At 44.5% G+C, this 20,011-nt stretch overlaps 1 protein-coding gene across 1 annotated transcript in view; it reads left to right on the top strand.

The window, feature by feature from the left end:
- DNAH9 (dynein axonemal heavy chain 9) overlaps window positions 1–20,011 on the top strand; it is a 397,093-nt gene that overhangs the window by 324,764 nt on the left and 52,318 nt on the right. Inside the window, exons 60-64 of the mRNA XM_045293291.1 lie at window positions 4,268–4,395; window positions 8,576–8,803; window positions 11,286–11,477; window positions 12,696–12,887; window positions 18,084–18,254. Of these exons, the coding sequence (XP_045149226.1) occupies window positions 4,268–4,395; window positions 8,576–8,803; window positions 11,286–11,477; window positions 12,696–12,887; window positions 18,084–18,254 (911 nt within the window). The remainder of the gene's footprint in view (window positions 1–4,267; window positions 4,396–8,575; window positions 8,804–11,285; window positions 11,478–12,695; window positions 12,888–18,083; window positions 18,255–20,011) is intronic.

The raw sequence follows: 20,011 nt of genomic DNA, 5'->3' as shown, positions 1-20,011 counted from the left end.
GAGGGGGTGTCCAGTTGCCTACCGATGGGCTCTGAGTCTCCACTCTGTGCTCACCCACCTTTACAATATTTTTTGTTCTTTGATGTTTGATACCTGATCCTTTGACAGCTCGACACCTCATGATCACACAGGCTGTTGTGCTTCTTCCATGTGGGCTTTGTTGCTTCTGAGCTTGTTGGCCGCTTGTTTATCTTCAAGCCTTTAAGACCCCAGACGCTGTATCTTTTGATAGCCTGGCACCATCAGCTTTCTTCACCACCTTTGGTTATGCACACGTTTGTCTTCAGTGATCGTATCAGGAAGGTGGGCACCCACTGATCTGATTTTTAGTTCTTTGATGTCTGATAACTGGTCCCTTCTGCACCTTGTGGTCAGACAGGCTGGTGTGCTACTTCCATGTGGGCTTTGATGCTTCTGAGCTAGATGGCTGCTTGTTTATCTTCAAGCCTTTAAGACCCTAGATGCTATATCATTTGATAACTGGGCACCATTAGCTCTTCAGTGAGAGCCAACTTTTTAAAGTGACATAACTTTATATCCAAGTACAATCAAATGGCCACAACTAACTGGAGTGTGAATATGAAAGCTCTCAGAAGATTAAAAGGAGAGGGGCTAATGAATCCCAACTCCAAAGCTAACTTCCTCTTTAACATGTAATGAATCACAAGGGACTTCTTCCATGGACTACGCAAGTTTAGTGTGTGCAAATCCTTGTACTAGTATCACTACTATTGAAATTACTAGTAGCAATGGAACTATAGTGGGATTTGTTCAAAAGTCTTCATCCATCTCTTGCTGTAGAAAAAAAATTAATATTTGTGCAGAAAGTAGAACTATTTTAGAATCTGGAATTTCTGCATCTACAGATCCCATAAATAACAGAAATACAGATGCTGTTTTTCAGAATAATTTATCTTCTGATGAAAATAAATTATTGGATTGAAAGGGAGGCAAAAGATTGTCAACATCTCAGTGAACCATTTGAAAATTCCTGTTGACAATTTCTGGAGGATACACAAACAAAATTTTTGTAAGCAGAATATTTTCCTAGGGTGCAAAGCTAATATTGAAAGTTATAAGAAGGAGTGGTTTCTGGACTCTCCATCAGTCAGCTTGGTATATTATTTTGCTGGCAAACTATTCAGTCTTAAATCATTTAATTCTCAATATTCTATGGATGGATTTAGCAATTTAGCACAACTCAAATATGACTGAGAAACATGAAAACAGCTCAATTCATAGATATTGTATGTTGTCATGTTAAAACTGATGACATGATTTTGACTTGACTCGTGAAATGGAAGAGAAAAATAATGAAGAAGCCAGTACTGGAAAGCCAGTTTGCAACGTGTTATTGCTTTCATTACAGCAGTCACTGAATGTGGACTGTCTTGGAGAAAGAAATGAAGAGTTTGGATCACAGCAAAATGGAAATGTTGGGGTTTACATATTGCTCACTTAGATTCATTTTATCAGGACACAGCTCAAAATGTGACAACATGAGGAAGAGCAATCTCCCAAATTTTAACACACCATCATTGACACATTTGAATTTTGCATGAAAAGAAGAGTGAACATGCATCGAGTCTTTTAAGTAGATGTTCCCTTTTACAACGCAGGTACGCCTGATGGCAAATACAGAGAGGCATCCAAGAAGTTGATGCAGGTTTATCCCAAATACTTAAATATGAATCTTTGTGGAGAAGTGTGGCAATTTCATTCTCACTTGAGAAATAAGTTTCAGATTCGAGAAAGATAAATTTTGTTCATGAAGGCATGGATTCCATAACAAGATAAAATGTGTATTTCCCAATGTTGAAATGACTTTATATATATTCCTACCTGTTATTCCAGGCTGCCTGACAGAAGCATCATTTTTGTCCCTAAAAAGATAAAAAATTCTAAGTGTATGGCAATGATTCAAAAAGACTCTGTTCACTGCATTATGTGTGGAAACAGGTATTGTCCGACAGCTTAATTATGACAGAATCATTGAAGAATTTATAAGATCAAAAAACAGAGAGAAACATTTTTTTCATTACAATATGTTAGAGTTGGAAGCTTTATCTGAAAATGAGAGATGAGGGAAGTCTAAGAGTCCAGCTCCCAGGGTCCAGTCCATGCATGCATCGGTTTACTTCACATGAAATGTGTTTAAATATCTCTCTGCGATCAGTATGTGTATGCCAACAAGTGCGCTCAGCAATACACTTGTCTTAATCTCATGTAGGGTGCCTTGCCCACCCACCCAAAGGTTCAGTTAAAAAACTGGCAGCTGAGTGCTTCTGCAGGGTCAGTTGAAGGCAAGACAGAACGGTCAGCTCAGAAGCTTAGGGTGATGATTTTATAGGACTCCCAAGGGATGGTCTTGATGAATTTTCTCAGAGGACATGGGTCATTCATGAGGGATCATTAGGCAGAGGTTTTCAGGAAATTGAAAATGTCAACAATAAGGTGAAGGCCAGGAAAGTTGCTCCAAGGAATTGCCTCCCACCCCCCCAGTGCACCTGCTTATTCTTGGAATGTAGCAAGGGGTGTCCATCCATCCTGCAGACCTGGTCTTGCCCTGTCAGGCTTCTTTTTGTTCCCTTAAAACAAAGAACACAGAAAAGGAGGCTCGTTTGAACTCCTCTAGGAGCATCAGAACTGCCATTTGGCATGATGTAAATCAGTGGGTATGTGGGTCTCGACGACTTTGGGGTCGAACGACAGCCATGCCCTGAGCATAGAGTAATGCAGACCGACCAAGCCGGTGCTGAGCTTTGCCCCAACCGTCTCTCCCACCTGTGGTTTTCAAATGAATCGTGATTAAGCACCTCTTTCCCCATCACGCTGTTTTTCTAATAAAGAAAAGAAATAGGCGATTGTGTGAGTAGGAATGTCACAAGGGCCATCTGGCAATCCCGGCACCTTTTATCTTGGTATTTTCTCTGGAATTAGTTGTTTATCTCCCTGGTTCTAAAAGCTGACATCAAATATATTGCTAGCTAGGACTTACAGAGTTTAATAAAGGTATTTGGGGGTTCATCTCAGTTGAATCTATAATAACCATTCCTCGATAACAAAGAGTCATCATCTTGCTTTTTCTCATACACTTGAAAGTCTGTATTATGTTTTAAAAGAAATATCCAGTATTAACAATCTGTCTACAAAGTTTCTTACACAAGCATCAAATTGCATCTTCAATCTTAGTTTCCTCTGAAACTGCTTTTGTTTAAATACATATTATTACTCTATTTCCCTGCTTAATTTCCCCTCTTTTCTCTTATGTCCTTCACTTTCCTAGCAAAGTTTCCTGATAATTTCTTTGTGGTGTTATATATTTTTATGATCCTTTTATTTAAAAACTATTGTCAAATTTCTCTAAATCTTATTAGATTGGGCTAATTACTATATGTCCAAGCAAAATTGGCCCTCTCTATGTAGGTCATTTCTTTGCGTTAACCCTTCTTTGGGCTTGTGGGACAGGTAGTGAGCCCTGGCCTTGCCTCAGTGATAGGGCGTGATATGTGTTTGCACAGCCATCCCTGTACTTTATTCCCTGCACCAACAACCCTGGTGGAGATGCGTCTGAGAGCAGTCACGTCTGTACAACAAGCCAGTCCACCATTGTCTTGCCTCTTGCTTTTCTTCACTCTAGAGGTAAATAGGATCTGACGTAGCAGAAAGCAGAACTACCTGAATGCTGCTTCACTGGCTGCACCCCCAGTGAGGTTCTAAGGAAGATATGGTAGACAGCCAGAGAAGTAGCTAGCTATCTACCATCAAGTTGACTCCAATTCGTGGCAACCTCACACAGAGCAGAAGAAACATTGCCCAGCCCAGCATCGTTCTCACAATCACCAGCCTGTTCATATCACATACAGACACAAATAGACAGATAGACTCAAAGGACAGATCACAGTGGAAGAGACAATACCTGGACCCTTACTACGACTGGACCCTTCCTGATCATCATTCTCTAGGCCTGCTCTTCAATTGTGCCCCACACAGAAGAATCCCAGTGCTCCGCACCCTCACCGTTGTTGGGGGCTACACAGGGACAGGGTTGGGAAGATTTTTATCTGAACAACTGCTTTCGTTATTTAGGAACCAAACACCAGAATGTATAGCCCTCTAGGAAGGAAATATACCAGCATATCAGGCTCTGGATATGGGCTCAGAAAATCTGCGTTGGAGGGGTGATATGGAGCTGTGCTTTTCTGTATGAGAAATACAGGTCCTTAGACCCAAGAAACAATAATGACAAGGTCCATATTCATTTCAGGAAAGAAGCTTGGCTATACCTTCAACAATCAGAATTTCCACAACGTGTCCTTAGGGCAAGGACAGGAAGTGGTGGCTGAGGCTGCGCTGGACCTAGCTACCCAGAACGGTCACTGGGTGATTTTGCAGGTAGGTACGCTCCCTCTGCCCTGAGCTGCGGCTTCCTTGACTCAACATGCTTGGGCTTCAACCCACAAGCTCTGGCCTCTTCTGTCCACTCGGCCTTTTCTCTCACATTCTTGCCTCCTGATACTTCCTAATCGTCTCTATTTCCAATTGTACACACACACACACACACACACACACACCACCCCCACCCTCACCACCCCTCTTCTTCACCTCACCTGCCTGACTCCACTCTAGTTCAAATAGGTCTGCTTACAAATGGAGTCAGATTCCAACGTTGATAAATCTCTAGGAAGTTGGCATCCAGTTGAAGCCCTTGACACCTGGATTCCTCCAGTTGCTGATCTCACCTGTGCACATCGTCGGTTACATAACACATTCTTCATGAACATTACACAATTGAATAGAATGTGGAACTAAATGTAGCCTTTTCACTGAGAGTTCACGTGAATTTGGGGGACTCTAGAACACTCATTTATGAGAGAGAGAGAGAGAATCCCTCTTCTGATGTGGCCTCTCATCTAAAACCTTTTGTGTGTGATTGGAATGCACACTGGGGCTATGAACAGACAGGTGCTCTGTAACACTCTATAATCACCTCCAGTCCAGCATCCATTACACCCAAACACAAACCCACTGCTATGGAGCTGATTCCAACTCACAGCGACCCTATAGGACACCATAAGGTTTTTTATTTTGTATTTATAGAAACATCACTCTCTCATGGAGTTGCTGGAAGTTTGAACCACTGACCTTATGCTTAGCAGCCCAGCACCCATTGTTATGCTGAAATTATTTATTATGCGACTATGTCCTTCACTATATTTCCTTAGAGAAAGAAGTGTTCCTTACTTATCCCTTGGCACCCAACACAATGCCCTTGCACATAGTAGACACTCAAGAAAGGCCTGTTGAGTAAAAGATTCAATGAATAAACGAATGAATGAATGAAAGTACACGTGAATCACTCTCCTCCTTTCCAGGCTTTATCTTGCTAGTGGATCTTCAGCCAGAAGGATCCCATATTTATTCTGAGACTGGTCGGGGAGCAACCGGCCCTGCCTGGAGCTGCCTTCCCAGAAACAATGGTCATCTCGGGAGAAGAGCTGATGACAGCTCCAGTGTCCTCCCCGAGTGCAGCAGGCTGGGGGTGGTGGTCTGTTCAACCCTCTCGGGCTCTTTACTCCAGGACACCTGTCCTGTGCAAAATCACTGTGGGGAACTCAACCGCTCCAGGCTACAGGTCAGCGTCTTTCAGGAGACTGTGGCGCTGCCTGCGGAGTCCCCTCAGATAGCAAGCACAGAGGGTTCCCCGGCCCCAGTACCTGCTAACTATGAGGAGCCCCTGATCCGATGCTCACGTGCTTTCGGAGATCTCTGAAGATGTTACATGGAACTCCTTTTGCAAAGAAAACCCTTTCTCCTGTGAACGCCAAGTTAGCCGGATGTCCCATTGTCCTGCCACGGGAAGCATCTGAGCCCGGAATAGATGTCATCTGTCCATAATATACAGTACCGTCCCAAACACGAGCCTCTGCTGGCTTGTTTTCTCCTTCCCAGGACTTTCCGACACCCCGGTTTGAAGAATGTCCTGGGGTTCTGAGCGAGCCAAATCCCAAATCTTCCCATGTATGCTTCCCAATTAACAAGTTCCCTTTTCAAAATTCAGAAGATACTGCATACAAAAATCAATAGGTTAGTGGTTCTGAGAATCCTATGATATAGAAATCATAGTCAATCCATTTTTTGTGGAACACACTCTCTTTATTTTAAGGTCCTATTATGAATTGGGTGAAAATTTACAGAGAAGATCGTCAGTGTTATGTTCCACGGTGCATACAGTGTCAACTCATTCACTGCAGTCCCCCAGAGTATCATCACTTACCCCGCTTCCTCCAAGTGTCCTGTCTCCATCTGCCTCCTCTCCTGAGCGTGTACACATTTTCCTTGGATAAATGCTGTCCTTTGGATCTTTTTTTCCCCCACAGCATCTATTTTTTTCAATCATTTTATTGGGGGCTCGTACAGCTCTTATCACAGTCCATATACACATCCATTGTGTCAAGCACATTTGTATATATGTTGCCACTGTCATTTTCAAAACATTTTCCTTCTGCTTGAGCCCTTGGTATCAGCTCATTTTTTCCCTCCCTCCCTCCCTCATGAAAATTTATGAATTATTATTGACCGCTGTCTCCCTTCACCCACTTTTCTGTTGTGCATCCCCCCAGGGGGGGGCTGTATATGTCAATCATTGTAATCGGTTCCCCCTTTTTCCACTCCCCCACCTAGCCCCTACCCTTCTGGTATCAATACTCTCATATTAGCCCTGAGGGGTTCATCTGTCCTGGATTCCCTGTTTCCAGCTCTTATCTGTACCAGTGTACATGCTGTGGTCTAGCCAGATTTGTGAGGTAGAATTGGGGTCATGAAGGTGGGGTGGAGGGAGGAAGCATTAAAGAACTAGAGAAAAGTTGTATGTTTCCTCGATGCTATATTGTACCCTGACTGGCTCATCATTGCATCTTAAATGGTTGACTATGGGTGAGTTCAGTTCTGAAACTGGGGGGGATTAAGGACCATCTGTTTCTATGTGACCTGATCTCTGTTATGATTTGGGGTTTTGTTCCATATTTGGATCTAATATCTTTTTAACATCCTTGCCACACACTTTGGAAAATGCTGCTATAAGACCTTACCCACAGCAACTCGGCTTCCTTTGCTGGGAGAGCTGTCTTCTCCCAAGAACCCTGGGCTCAGACTCCCGCTTCTCCCTCCCCCTTCTCCCTTCCTAACTCCTGCAGCTGTGAGGTGAGTTGTCTACGCTTATAAATCCTATAGAGCAGCCTCGGGGGATCCTTGAATCCTTTCCTGGTTTCTGTCCCAGGGAAATGGAGCTGGCTGACCCACCTTGAAACACACCCCACCCACCTGCCCTACCCCCAGCACCCAGAATTGGGATTCTTAAAATAAGTTGCTGAGTTATTAATTTTTGAATTGTGCCACTGCTGACTTAGCAGGAATCCTGGGTGTCTTAGAAGTCCATGAAACTCTACACTCCAACAGAACAACTATCGCTGAATTCGTATTTAATAAAAAATTTCCATTTCAACAACTACTACTAACTCCTACATAGCACTGTACAGTATAAAAAGCTTTTTAAAGCCTGTAATCTTTGGTTTTTATTGTAGCAACTATGTGAAATAAGTCTGGCAAATATTATTTTATTTTCTCTTTCTATAGAAAAAATTATACTCAGATCCGGTGACTGTGGTCCAGGAAGTGGGCCCTGTGCTGCTTTGTGTGTTTATGGCTCTGGGAGCCAATATCCTCCAATATTTACAGATGAGCTTTTATCTACTCATCATAATGAAAGATGGCTCTGTAAAGCATAGTGACTATGCTTATTAAAGTAGAGGCACATCCTGCAAAGGCAGGTGTTGGACAATTAAGGTGCTTGAAATAGACAGACAGACAGATAGGAATCAGACTGGCAAGAAGATTGGGCTCAAGCACCAGAGATCAGCTTGGACTTGGAGTTGGCTCCCCTTTCTGGTTGAGGACAGCAATAATTTAGTATGTACTGGGGAGGTACGTTTGGCAACCATTGTCAGAATGGTATGGGGTGAGGGAGACATACTTCAGGGAAGCTAGCTAGACAGAGTTTAAGTCCTCATACTTTTCAAATGTTAATGTGCGTATGAATCTCTGGTGTATCTTATGAAAAGGTGTTATTTCAGTAAGGCCTGGGGCTAAGATTCCAAGTTTCTCAGCAGCCAACTTTGTTAGTCCCTGGGCCCAACTTTTAAGCACTGAGGGTTCACTAGCTGAGGTGTCCAGCAAGGGGGTTTGGGTTTGCAATGAAATACAAATTATGAGCCCCCGCCCCCCTAAGCCTCCTAATCTGAAACTCTAGCATATAACCCAGCAAGGGATGTTGTAATAAGCCTTCCAAGGTGATCCTCGTGTCCTTTCAAGTTTGAGAACAAGGTACTAGAGTTTGGATATCAAAGGGTAGGGCTGGACCAGGAATCCGAATGCTCGTGTTGCAATGTGACGTGTTTAAAGGCAAGACCAGAAGCCTCTTAGCTGCCTTTCTCAAAATTGTTTCCTGCAAACAGAATTAGGCAGATGCCTGGATGAGGTTGGGGGTGTGTGTGGTTTTTTTCCCTCTTCCCATCAGAACATCCACCTGGTGGCCAAGTGGCTCAGCACTCTGGAGAAGAAGCTGGAAGAGCACAGTGCGAGCAGCCACCCGGAATTCAGAGTCTTCATCAGCGCAGAGCCCGCGCCGTCCGTCGAAGGCCACATCATCCCCCAGGGCATCCTGGAGAACGCCATTAAAATCACCAACGAGCCGCCCACTGGCATGCATGCCAACCTGCACAAGGCCCTGGACAACTTCACTCAGGTACTGTCCTGGGGAGGAAGGAAGACCACCACCCACCTCACACAGAGCTGGTTCAAACCGAGGGGGAGAAGAGTATTCAACTAGAGGTGGGGGGTGGGCACTGACTAGAGCAATATAGAATGTGGCTATACAATGGTTGATCCTCCCTGTTTTCTACCAATAGAAATGTACTTCCCTCCTCCAAGATATGCATGCTCCCTTCCCCAATCTTGACTTGAAGTTCCAGTCAGGTCTGCCTATCACTCTGCTAGGAGTGTCTGTTACTGGGGTGACCTCAGCAGTTTGGTATGACAACTAAATGGTCATCTCCCCCCTGGTCTTGACCCAGATGCAGTGAAGGCTCCTCTGTGAGATGTACGGAGCGCAGGAGTGATGCATGCTTCACGGGGCTGGGCAGGCTCTCTACCGCGTTGCTCAGCAGACTGGGTTAAGGGACCTGGAAGCAGAAGCCTGCCTAACTGAACTCCTTTTATCACCACTGCTCTAATAACTGTTTGGGGACGATTATTTTATTCTGACTTTGATATTGAGTGTGCATCTGTCAGCCATTCCCAGAAGCTTACTGTGTGAGTTCTTTTGCTTGTGCTTAGAGGCATTTTTCAGCAGGACCTAATTTCTTCAAATGTATAAAAAATAACAAATGAAGCTTTCTACCCTTCTACAGAGAACGACCTTATTCAGGAAGCAGTCATTAAAATCTTGCTTGCTTGTCTACTGTGCCACCTCAGCCTTCTGGAGTCTGTGCCTTTGTAGCAAACCTGGTGCCCCCTGAAGGCTCTGCAGTGGCCCTGAAATATCCAGAGAGAAAATGGAGACCGTCTCGTGGATTCTTCATGGAAAATCGCACCTTATAAATACTTCACCTGTCTGTCTCCATATTCTTACTGTCCATGAGGATCAGTTACTATTGGAAAGTCCAGGACTGTGCCCAGCCCAAACGGCGTGAGCTCTGACAGTGCTGCCGCGTCTTTGTCTTTCTCCTCCTATAGCAAGTGGGATTCCCTCAGGAGAAATTTAAATTTTATTATTCTTCTTATTAATTATTGTTATTGTTTTAACTTAAGTTGATTTAATGGTCACTTCCTTATTAGTGCACATTTTTTCATTCTGATCAATAGAAGCTTCTTTCGGTCCTCTTGTTTGATATGACTCTGAAAGTCACTGAGAACTGCTGTGTATCTGTTATTGATTTTTAACTGAATTGTGGTGGATATATCTGTAACAGAACTTTGCTATTTCAGCAGTCTTCGCATGTACAATTCAGTGATGCTAATCACATTCATCAGCTTGTTTAATGATCACCATTATCCATTTCCCAAGATTTCACAGCACCCTCAATTGCTCAGTATTACTAAACAGGAAATCCCCCACTTCATCTCCCCCGCACTTAATTCTGACCACCACTGGTAAGCTTTGGTCCCCAAATCCCCAGTTGCTCTGACCCTAACAGCCCTTCAAAATGCTGCCTTCACTCTCACCAGGTATTACTACCACACACACACCAAAAAAATCCTACCATCCAATTCATTTCTGACTCATAGTCCCCCTACAGGACAGCGTAGAACTGCGTCTTAGGGTTTCCAAGAATGTAAACTTTTATAGAAGAAAACAGCCTCCTCTTTCTCCCCCAGGGACTGGCAGACCTGAACACTGAGCGAGCACTTAGCAGCTCAGCTCTGCACTCGCTGTGCAGCAGTGCTGCCAGGTCTCCCTTCAACCCAGCCATACAACTCCCTCGTTTCCTTTTCACCGCCCTTCTTTCATCCCCTCTTCATGGGACACATCTTCCCCCTCCCTTCCCTTCTTCCTCCATGGTCCCCTTTGTTCTGGTTGGCTCAGCTCCATCCTCTGGGCAGCCCACTCATTTTCTGCGCCACCACCACCACCCCCGCCCCACCTCCCCACCCCCCCAGTGGCTGGGGCAGGGGAGGGAGCAGTGCAGAACACTGCTCCCCTGCTGGTTTGTTGGTTCCCATCCTTCGCCTCATTTCCGCAGCTCCCTCTCAGATGAACTGGGGATTTCCAGACACACGGGCAGTAATTACACCTACTGGAACCCATGCTAGGCAAGAGAGGCATGGCAGCAGAGGAAGAAATCTGAGCTGATATTGTGGGAGTCCCCACCCACAACTCAGTGGAAAGTAATATTAGTATGACAAGCCTGCCACTCCCATGGCTCACTCTTCTGCTTTCCATATGCTTTGTTTGAGAACTTCATTGGTATGTCCATGTGTGCAAATCTGTGTGATAAACCAAGTCCTAAACCAAAATCTAAATGAAAATCCAGTCCCTCTGCAAGTTTACTTTAAGACTTGGCCCCATGGCCAGCCATAGGGAGTCTGTCATTTCAGTATAACCCAAATCCTAACCAGGATATGCCATAACGTTTCATCCAACACAAGGCTCAGTTATAACCCACACCCTCGCCTGAGCTGGGTACTAGGCTCTAGAGCTCGCACTGTAAGCAATGCTTTCCTTTCAGGACACTCTGGAGATGTGCTCCCGGGAGATGGAGTTCAAGAGCATCCTCTTTGCTCTTTGTTACTTCCATGCGGTGGTGGCAGAGAGACGAAAGTTTGGGTCCCAGGGATGGAACCGCTCTTACCCTTTTAACACGGGGGACCTCACCATCTCTGTGAATGTGCTCTACAACTTCCTGGAGGCCAACGCAAAGGTAAAGGAAGTGGGTGTATGTGGTGTATGTGTACATGCACACAGTACGTGGGTGTAAATGCACTTCCAAAAGGCGCACATCTCATAAGGAAGATGCAGAAGGGATGGGGTGAACGAACACTGAGTAAGATCTACACCCTACACAATGGCACGTAAAGCTGTGCAAAATCAACCAAGTGTCCAACTCTGGGACCAACTCAGCATGATGCCGTCAGAGTCAAAGTTCACAGAATCAAACAGATGCCGCAGGCCCTTGAGATCTCGACGTGAAGGCTTGTCTCCAGGCCCACTAAAACACCGCTGTGTGTGTGTAGCACTACAGGTGGGCTGTGGGTTGTCAGGAAGAGTCCCAACATTGATAGATGTAAGTTCCAATTTAATTGGCTAAGGAGACAAAACTCATCCAGGAACTTGGACACACAGCTCATCACATCGGTAAGATTTCGCTGAAGAAGAAGACATCTTGATACCACCCATGTCTTTTATTAGTCTCTGTCTGATATCTCCATACAACAACAGTAACAGCAAAATGCCCTACCAATTGATACTCTCCTATTTAAACAGATGCTCACAGCATCAAGGGTCTTCTAGTTCCTGGACCAAGTCACATCCTCTTCCCGGCAGGAAAATAAGTTAGGGTCAGGCAGCCTGCACAATCCCTCTGCTACCAGTCCCAGGGTCCTGGAAGACCCGTCTCCCCACAACATAGGCCCATCCCTTCATCAGTTTTGCTGCCACGAAGCTTTCCTCCGGTGGTTTCCCGTTGAGGTTGGCATGCCTTATTTAATGTCTTTGAATCTTTGAGAGGGACAATTAATTAATATGCTAAATCAATGGTAGAAAATTGGAAACGTGCCTTGGTCCTTGCTTTCCTCAGTGTGACCTTTGCTGACTAAAGGCACAGTAGGCCGGACTGACCCGATGTCACAGGCCAGGAAAGCCGGGTAGGCTCGCTGCCTCCCTCATCATTTGATGTGATTCGCCGAGCATGTAGCAAGCCCTCCAAACAGCCTGACCCTGCTGCCACAGAGGGTCCCCAGCTGAATATGACATTGCTGCTGTGCTCGCAGCCTGACCCTGCTGCCCCAGAGGGTCCCCAGCTGAATGAAATTGCTGCTGTGCTCGAGAAGCAGCCATGCCACGGCTCGTGTTCTGCCCCCACACCAGGCTGGGCGTAATGTCTGTGTGTCCATCTTGCTTCTTTTCCCCTTTCTCTCAGGTCCCCTATGATGATTTACGTTACCTTTTTGGCGAGATCATGTATGGAGGTCATATCACTGATGATTGGGACAGGAGACTCTGCAGAACCTACCTAGAGGAATTCATCCAACCAAAAATGTTAGAAGGAGAACTATCCCTGGCCCCGGGTTTCCCACTGCCAGGCAACATGGACTACAATGGTTATCATCAGGTAGGCTTTGCTCACTCCCTCTCATACCTCAATGGTGCCCCCACCTGTTGCCCTGTACCACTGGGGGTGCCGATCACAGATAACAGAAGCTCATGTTGGACTGGGGATGCTCATGGTGGTCTGGGAATTTCATACTGGATTAGAGATGCTCGTGCTGGACAAGAGCTTCCCATGCTGGGCCAGCTATGTTCATGCTAGCCTGGGGGCTTTCATGCTGGACATGACGTTCACTCTGGACTGGGCAGCTCATGCTGAGCTGAGGACACATATCCTAGGGTAGTGATGTTTACACTGGGCTGGGGCTACGCATGCTGGACAGCCCTTACAGCCAGAAGCCGGGGAAGAATGGCATAAAGAACTGAACTTATATCAAATTCGATTCATAGCCCCAAGTTTACCCTGTTCAAAATGAGAGCTATTGGATTTTTAACCTCAAATCAATGATAAGTGTGAGCCTTTGGAGAGCTTTTTATTCTTGTTGTTTGGTTCAATAGTTTTACTTGTTGCTTTTTTTCTACAAATAACATCTGGGGCAGTTATTTCGGTTGTTTTCATTCAGGATATTGACCAAATGATCAGAAGCAAAGATTTAACTAAGTTTAGCCAGCTTTTGGAAATTGCTAAATATTTTCAGAGGGACATGATCTTGTGGGCCAGTCACTCCTGCATCCTGTTGTCTGTTGCTTGCCATGAACGCTAGCACACATGCCCACGTACATCGACAACACAAAATTCCCTCCGTGCAGATATTTCTTCCTTTTACTTTGGCTTTTCTTTTTATTATAGTTACTCTGGCTATTTAAATGTTTCCAATCTATATGGAAACTACATCAAAGGATAAGGAGAAAACAGAAATGGTTCATGATGGCAGTGTAGTCAGACACCTCATAACATACCACATACAACAAAGGAAAACAAACAAATCAGAAGGAGATCCCAACTTTGGAGCACTGCACACCAACCTGAAGGCTGAAGAGTCAGAGTAAGTGCCGTGCAAAAGAAGAGACAGCACAAAAGCAGTGGGCGTGGAGAAATACAGATGATCAGGACTCTGGCAGCCAAACCCGACCAGGGTGACCATATTGAGAAAACGCAGTAAGCATTCACAGCCAAAGCCCCCATCACCTGCTAGTTCCAAGGATGACTACCCCCCCACACACACACACACAAACACACACACACACACACACACACAGAACTAGTCAGGTGTGCTCCTCCTCCAGAGAGAGTTAAGTGCAATCACTATGCACACACCAACCCGCAATGCCGAAGGCTTTTGGACCTGCAGTGCCCCCCACTGCCCTCATACACCCCCTCCACATATGATAGATAGTGGCAACAACCACGGACCCACCCTCTGCACCAGGGCTCTGCGGCACCCACTCTGAGCAGACATCTACATCAGGGACCCAGAAACAGTGTTACCTGCATCTCCATCAGGCCACCTATATTGGGTGCTTACTTCTTCACTAAGCCATCGACTACACCAGAGGCCCTTCCTTTGCCTAGCCATCTATCCCAGAACCAGCAGACCAACAGCACTTACTACCCCACCCAAGCACCAGTGCTGGAGACTCACAGACTGGTGGTATTCCCTCCTTCGCCCAGACACTACACAGGGACTCCCCAAAGCAACAGCATCCATTCATCCACTAAAGTAACAACCATGCAAGGGACCTGCAGCCTGATGGCACAAACTGCCCCATACTACCCTCTAGCAGACAGGAGACGCATCCTTTGAGAATACACTCATAGACTAGTGGGACTCCCATATCCTGTACAGCCCCTCCTGCAAACGTAGGCTGATGCACACCCACTTCATCTTTCCCCACACAGCCCCACTTGCCCAGGACCAGCACCTAACTAATGACCAGCGAGGAGAACACTCCCTGCCCCAGGTCATCAGCAATATCAGTCACATCCAACAGTTATACACCTGCCAAGTGAGGAGCAGCAGACCCTGGGGCTCACATCTAACATACATCCAGCTGTAACAGCACATGTTCCATACCTAACTAGTTTCTGCAAGCCACCTGCCAAACCAAACCAAACTCACTTTCATGGGGTCTAGTCTGACTCATTCAAACCCTATAGGACAGAATAGAACTGCCCCTGTGAGTTTCAGAGATTGTAGCTCTTCACAGGAGTAGAAAGTCCCGTCTTCTGCCCACAGAGCTGGCTGGTGGTTTTGAACTGCAGACTTCGTGACACTGCCACTGAAATTCCTTAATGCCACACCTCCTACTAAGATGCCTCGTTACCCATTTGTGTAGCACTCTCTCCTAACAGATACAGAGACAGCTTTCCCTGACCTCGTGATAATTCACCCTTTGGTAGAATTCTACCACTAAACTCAATGCCCCAGAGACAGCAGACAATAAGAAATCACTTGAGGGGGGAAAAAGAACAAAACGAGATAGCTCAAACAAGTAAGCTGAATAAAGGGGCTTCCTGAGGAAGAAATGGCAATGGAATGACTTAAGAAATTCAAGATTTATATATAGGATCCTCAAAGAAATCAAGGAAAACACAAACAAACCCCATAAGAATTCAGGAAGCAATATAAACACTAAATGACAAAATAAACATACAACTAAAGACCATGCAAAAACAAGTATTAATTTACAATATTAATAGTAAAATATCAAAAATAGACAACTCTATAGAAGGGTATCGAAGTAGAATTAAACCAATGTCTGGATAAATTGATGAAATAAAGGACAAATAACTGGATACTAATTTTTTGAGCATCAGTAAAAACAATGAAGAAGGCCTAAGTTATGTGGGACACTATCAAATGGAAAAAATGTATTCATGCTTGGAATTCCAGAGTAGGAGGAAAATGGGGGGTGGGTGTGAAGGATAGGAAGCACATAGGGAATTATGGAAGATATATTGGCAGAAATTTTTTCGAAGATTTCCATTCAGAAAGCTGAGTGAACCCCATATAAGACAGACCTCAAAAGAAACTCACTGACACATACCATAATCAAACTTTCCAAAACCATAAACAAAGAAAGAATTCTTAGAGCAACAGGTAGAAAACAAAACATCAATTACAAAGGGACACTAATAAGACTAAGCACAGTGCAGAAACCATGGAAGCAAGAAGGCACTGGAGTGATAGATATATATGGATATATACATATAGACTCTGAAAGGAAATTTTAAAAACAACCAAGAATCATACATTCAGATAAACTGTCTTTCAAATACAATGCTAAAAATAGGGCATTCCTAGATAAACATAAATTAAGGGGATCTATAAAAACCAGACCAGCCTTAAAAGAAATATTAAAGGAAATCCTCTGGACAGAGAATTAATAACATCAAACAACATTCTTAGGTGAAGACATGTGACAACATCACCCAGAGACTCATCTAGGTTTTCAAAAATCCCACAAAGCAAAATAGAGCTGCAAAACTAAGCTAGAGAACTAGAAATGTCACCCTGCAAAGGGCACGAGCTCCAAACCAAAAGGGGTGAGGATAAAGTGGTGCAGTTACAGAACTTCCATGTAGAGAGGAGTCAAGGAAAGACAGAGACAACAGACTATTTTAAACATAGGAAAATAAAGGCAAATTTCAGAGTGACTATAAACAAAATTCATAAAAATACTCACCAACATAAAATCAACAGCAATGAAAAAAATTAAAAGAAACAAAAATATTTCAGTACGCACACAGAGCAGTTTGTTAACACCACACACATACACACACACACACACAAAGTGTTAAATAATTACAGCAGCAAATTCATGTCCATTATTAATTACACTGAACGTACATGTATGTTGTTTAAATGAATACATATAATTTCTAATGTGGTTCTTTTCCTTTGCTTTATATAGGTGGGGAATTATACTTATTAATCTACAAATGTTGACAATCTAAATGCCCATTAGTGGAAGTATGGATAAATGAGATTTCACATAAAACACAGTAAAATACTTTTTAATTTCTTGATTTTGAACATGCATACAGAACTCTTGGCTAAAAATTTAAAATAGTTACTGGTCATACTCAACAACTCAACTCACTGACATGGAGTTGATTGGAATTCAGTGACCCTGCATGACAGAACAGAACTGCCCCTGTGCATTTCTAAGACTGAAATTTTCATAGGCGTGGGAATCCTCAACCTTCTCCCAAGAAGTAGCTCATGGTTTCAAACTGCTGACCCAACGCATATCACATTTCACCACAGGCTTCCTTGTACTAGTCATAAGGACGCGAACTACGAAGTTAGATTTCTGTAATTCCGGAAATTTGAGAGTGGGCTGTGAGAGTCATCTGAGCCAAGGACATGGAATCGACATGAAGAAATGAAAGCGTTAAGCCTTTTAAAAGGAAATAAGAGTTTTTAACAACACATTCTAAAGGCTTTAAAGCTTTACCAAGAAAAGGGAACAATTCACAGGAGGTTGGTGTGGGTGATGGACATGTTGAATAAGAAGAATCCTTAAGAAAAGCTGTCTGGTTCTCCATTTTGATCAAAGATTCTACAGAAGAATCCAGACCCCAAGAGGGGCAGGTCACATAGTAGGGAGAGAAAGGAATGTCAAGGTGAAAAGATTGAAGCACAGAGAAGCTTAGGCACAAATAACAGGTAGACATCAGCCTTGGTGAAGGACAGTGGGATGTCACACTCCCATCTGCAGCAGGAAGACTCTACCAAGGAGCAGTAAGAAGGGTGCGGTTGGAGACAGGCGGCAGGCACTTATCTAAGCTTCCTGAAAGAGACAAGGATAAGATGACTGTGGGAGTTCTGGAAGACTCTAGCACACGGGGGATGTCAAGGGAGCACTGGACAAAGTGTGCACTCACATGCTGAAGTCTGACTCCCTGGGTGGTGGAAACATTTATGATGCACGATTACTAATTGAGAGATTGTTAGCTCAGATCCACCCAAACAGTTGTTGGAAGAAGAGCCTACTGGTCTACTTTTGAAAACTCAGTCATTAAGAACTCCGCGGAGCACAGTTCCACTGAGACACACACACATGGGGTTGCCATGAGCTGGAGTTGAACAACTGATAAGAGGAAACCATTTTAGATTGGCCCATCTGGAGGACCAAAGAGACACTGCAGCCTGAGGCCTGGTCTGCTCACTGACTGTCCTTCAGAGGACAAGAAGTATGGGAGATGGGAGCGACACCTGGGTTCTTTCTGAGTGCTTCCTCCCTTGATTTTCAGTACATTGATGCCAAGCTGCCTCCGGAGTCTCCCTATCTTTATGGCCTCCACCCAAACTCAGAGATTGGCTTCTTGACCCAAACCTCAGAGAAGCTCTTCCGCACTGTGCTAGAGCTGCAGCCTCGGAACAGCCGTGCTGGAGACGGAGCAGGAGCCACAAGAGAAGAAAAGGTGCGTGGAGTTGTGGTCTGGGGTCATTCTGAGAGCCCAAGTCTGGTGGATAGAGACTTCCTCCTCCTGGCTCTTTGGGCATGTATGCATGCCTTCCTTAGCACCCAGAGGATCCTGCCTGGAGAGACTGCTCTCTCATCCAGGAGCCCCTCACCCTTCCCTCAGACAGGTCACCACACCAGTCATCTGCTTGCTGTCATGGGAAGTCCCTGCCATTGGGTTGGCAGCTTGCTTTGCCTGCCCAACCAAAGTCATGTTTTCTTCGGGTCCCCAGACTTGTCTGCAAAGGTGAAGAAAGAGCAGAGCTGGGCCATGGCTGGTTTGGGAACCTTAGCACTGACTCCATCACCCCAAAATCTAAAGGACGATGGTGGGGAGCTGCTCCCAAACTCTTCCACTTACAGTCTACCAACTAGATGTTCATGTTAATCAGTGCACTCGTGTTCAAAGTGAAAATCCCATCTCTTTGTGCAAATGGGCTTTTAGTCAGTGAATCTCTTAACACACAGCTAGGTGCCAAAGCAGCCAGAATTTGTTGAAACGTCAGGACTGTAGTGGGGATTGAATCCACCCAGAGGCACCTTGGAAGGTGGGCCAAGTGACCTATTTTTGAAAACTCAGTCATTAACAACACTGTGGAGCACAGTTCCCTTGGTATATGGAAGTCACTAGTGTTGGCCCACCTGGAATAGAAAACGCGAACAGGTTGACGTGTGAGTTTTAGAACAACCAGAAGACACTTTGAAGGCCCTGCAGAAAAGAAAGAGGGCACCAAAGTCAAACTTCTCAGTGAGACATTTCCCCACATTGAGTACATACAATTTCCTTTTTTTTCTTTTACCTCCACTGCCCCACAATTCTGCAGATTCCTTTCACTAGACTTTGGATTTATAAGGAAACTACTGTGAGTTGGGTTGGGAAGGCTGTGGTTCTCAAACGTCTAAGCTGCAATCTGATGAATACTAAAGAATTTGGACTTTTGTTTAAAGGTATAAAGTGGTGCCATTAGAAGAGTAGTTCTTGAATTTTAATCTGCCAAAGCCTGAGCAAAGTCGCCTGGAAAGCTGATGTTTAGATTCGGGGATTTGTATGCTAGCTGATTGTGAAACAGACGACCATACTTTGAGAAAGCTGCTGTGAGCTGCATTACTCAGTTCATCGCACTATGTCATTTATCAGCTACACTTTGAGACTACAGGAAGGGGAAATTTTTATATTCTGTAGAACCCAAACCACCCAGAATGAAAAGCATTCCTAATTGTAAAAATGAAAAGAGCTAGAAGACTATATTAATAAGAGACTATTCCAAACGCTTGTAGGAAAAAAATCCATGATATTTTCCACTTTTCTACAAACTTTTTGAAGGCTTTGGTTGTCTCTGAGTGGCACAAACAGTTAAGTGTCTGACAACTAGCTAAAAGGTTGGCCATTTGAATCCACCTGCTGTGATAATTTATTTTAGAAGACTTAATAACAGACTAGTCCAAAGGAGTTGGAGATTAAGGATGTCCAGATGTGCCACTCTTGTTCTTCTCCATTTTCCTCCCACTCCTCCCTCGAGTATATTCTCTTGAATCCCTGGGTTCTGAAATTCAAAGCACTGCCCCAGAGAAACTCATAAAAGTTTAAGGAAATGTCTCACATGGTGGTTGATGCTGTTCAGTCCAAAAGTTTTTTTAATCATTTTATTGGGGGCTCATACAACTCTTACCACAATCCATACATCTATCCATTGTGTCAAGCACATTTGTACATTT

This window comes from Echinops telfairi, unplaced genomic scaffold (assembly GCF_000313985.2).
Source record: "Echinops telfairi isolate 266 unplaced genomic scaffold, ASM31398v2 ScPeMD7_2010;HRSCAF=2546, whole genome shotgun sequence".
NCBI classification, from domain to species: Eukaryota; Metazoa; Chordata; class Mammalia; order Afrosoricida; family Tenrecidae; genus Echinops; species Echinops telfairi.
Note: the sequence above shows the minus strand (reverse complement) of the source record. Positions and strands in the feature narration are given on the sequence as shown.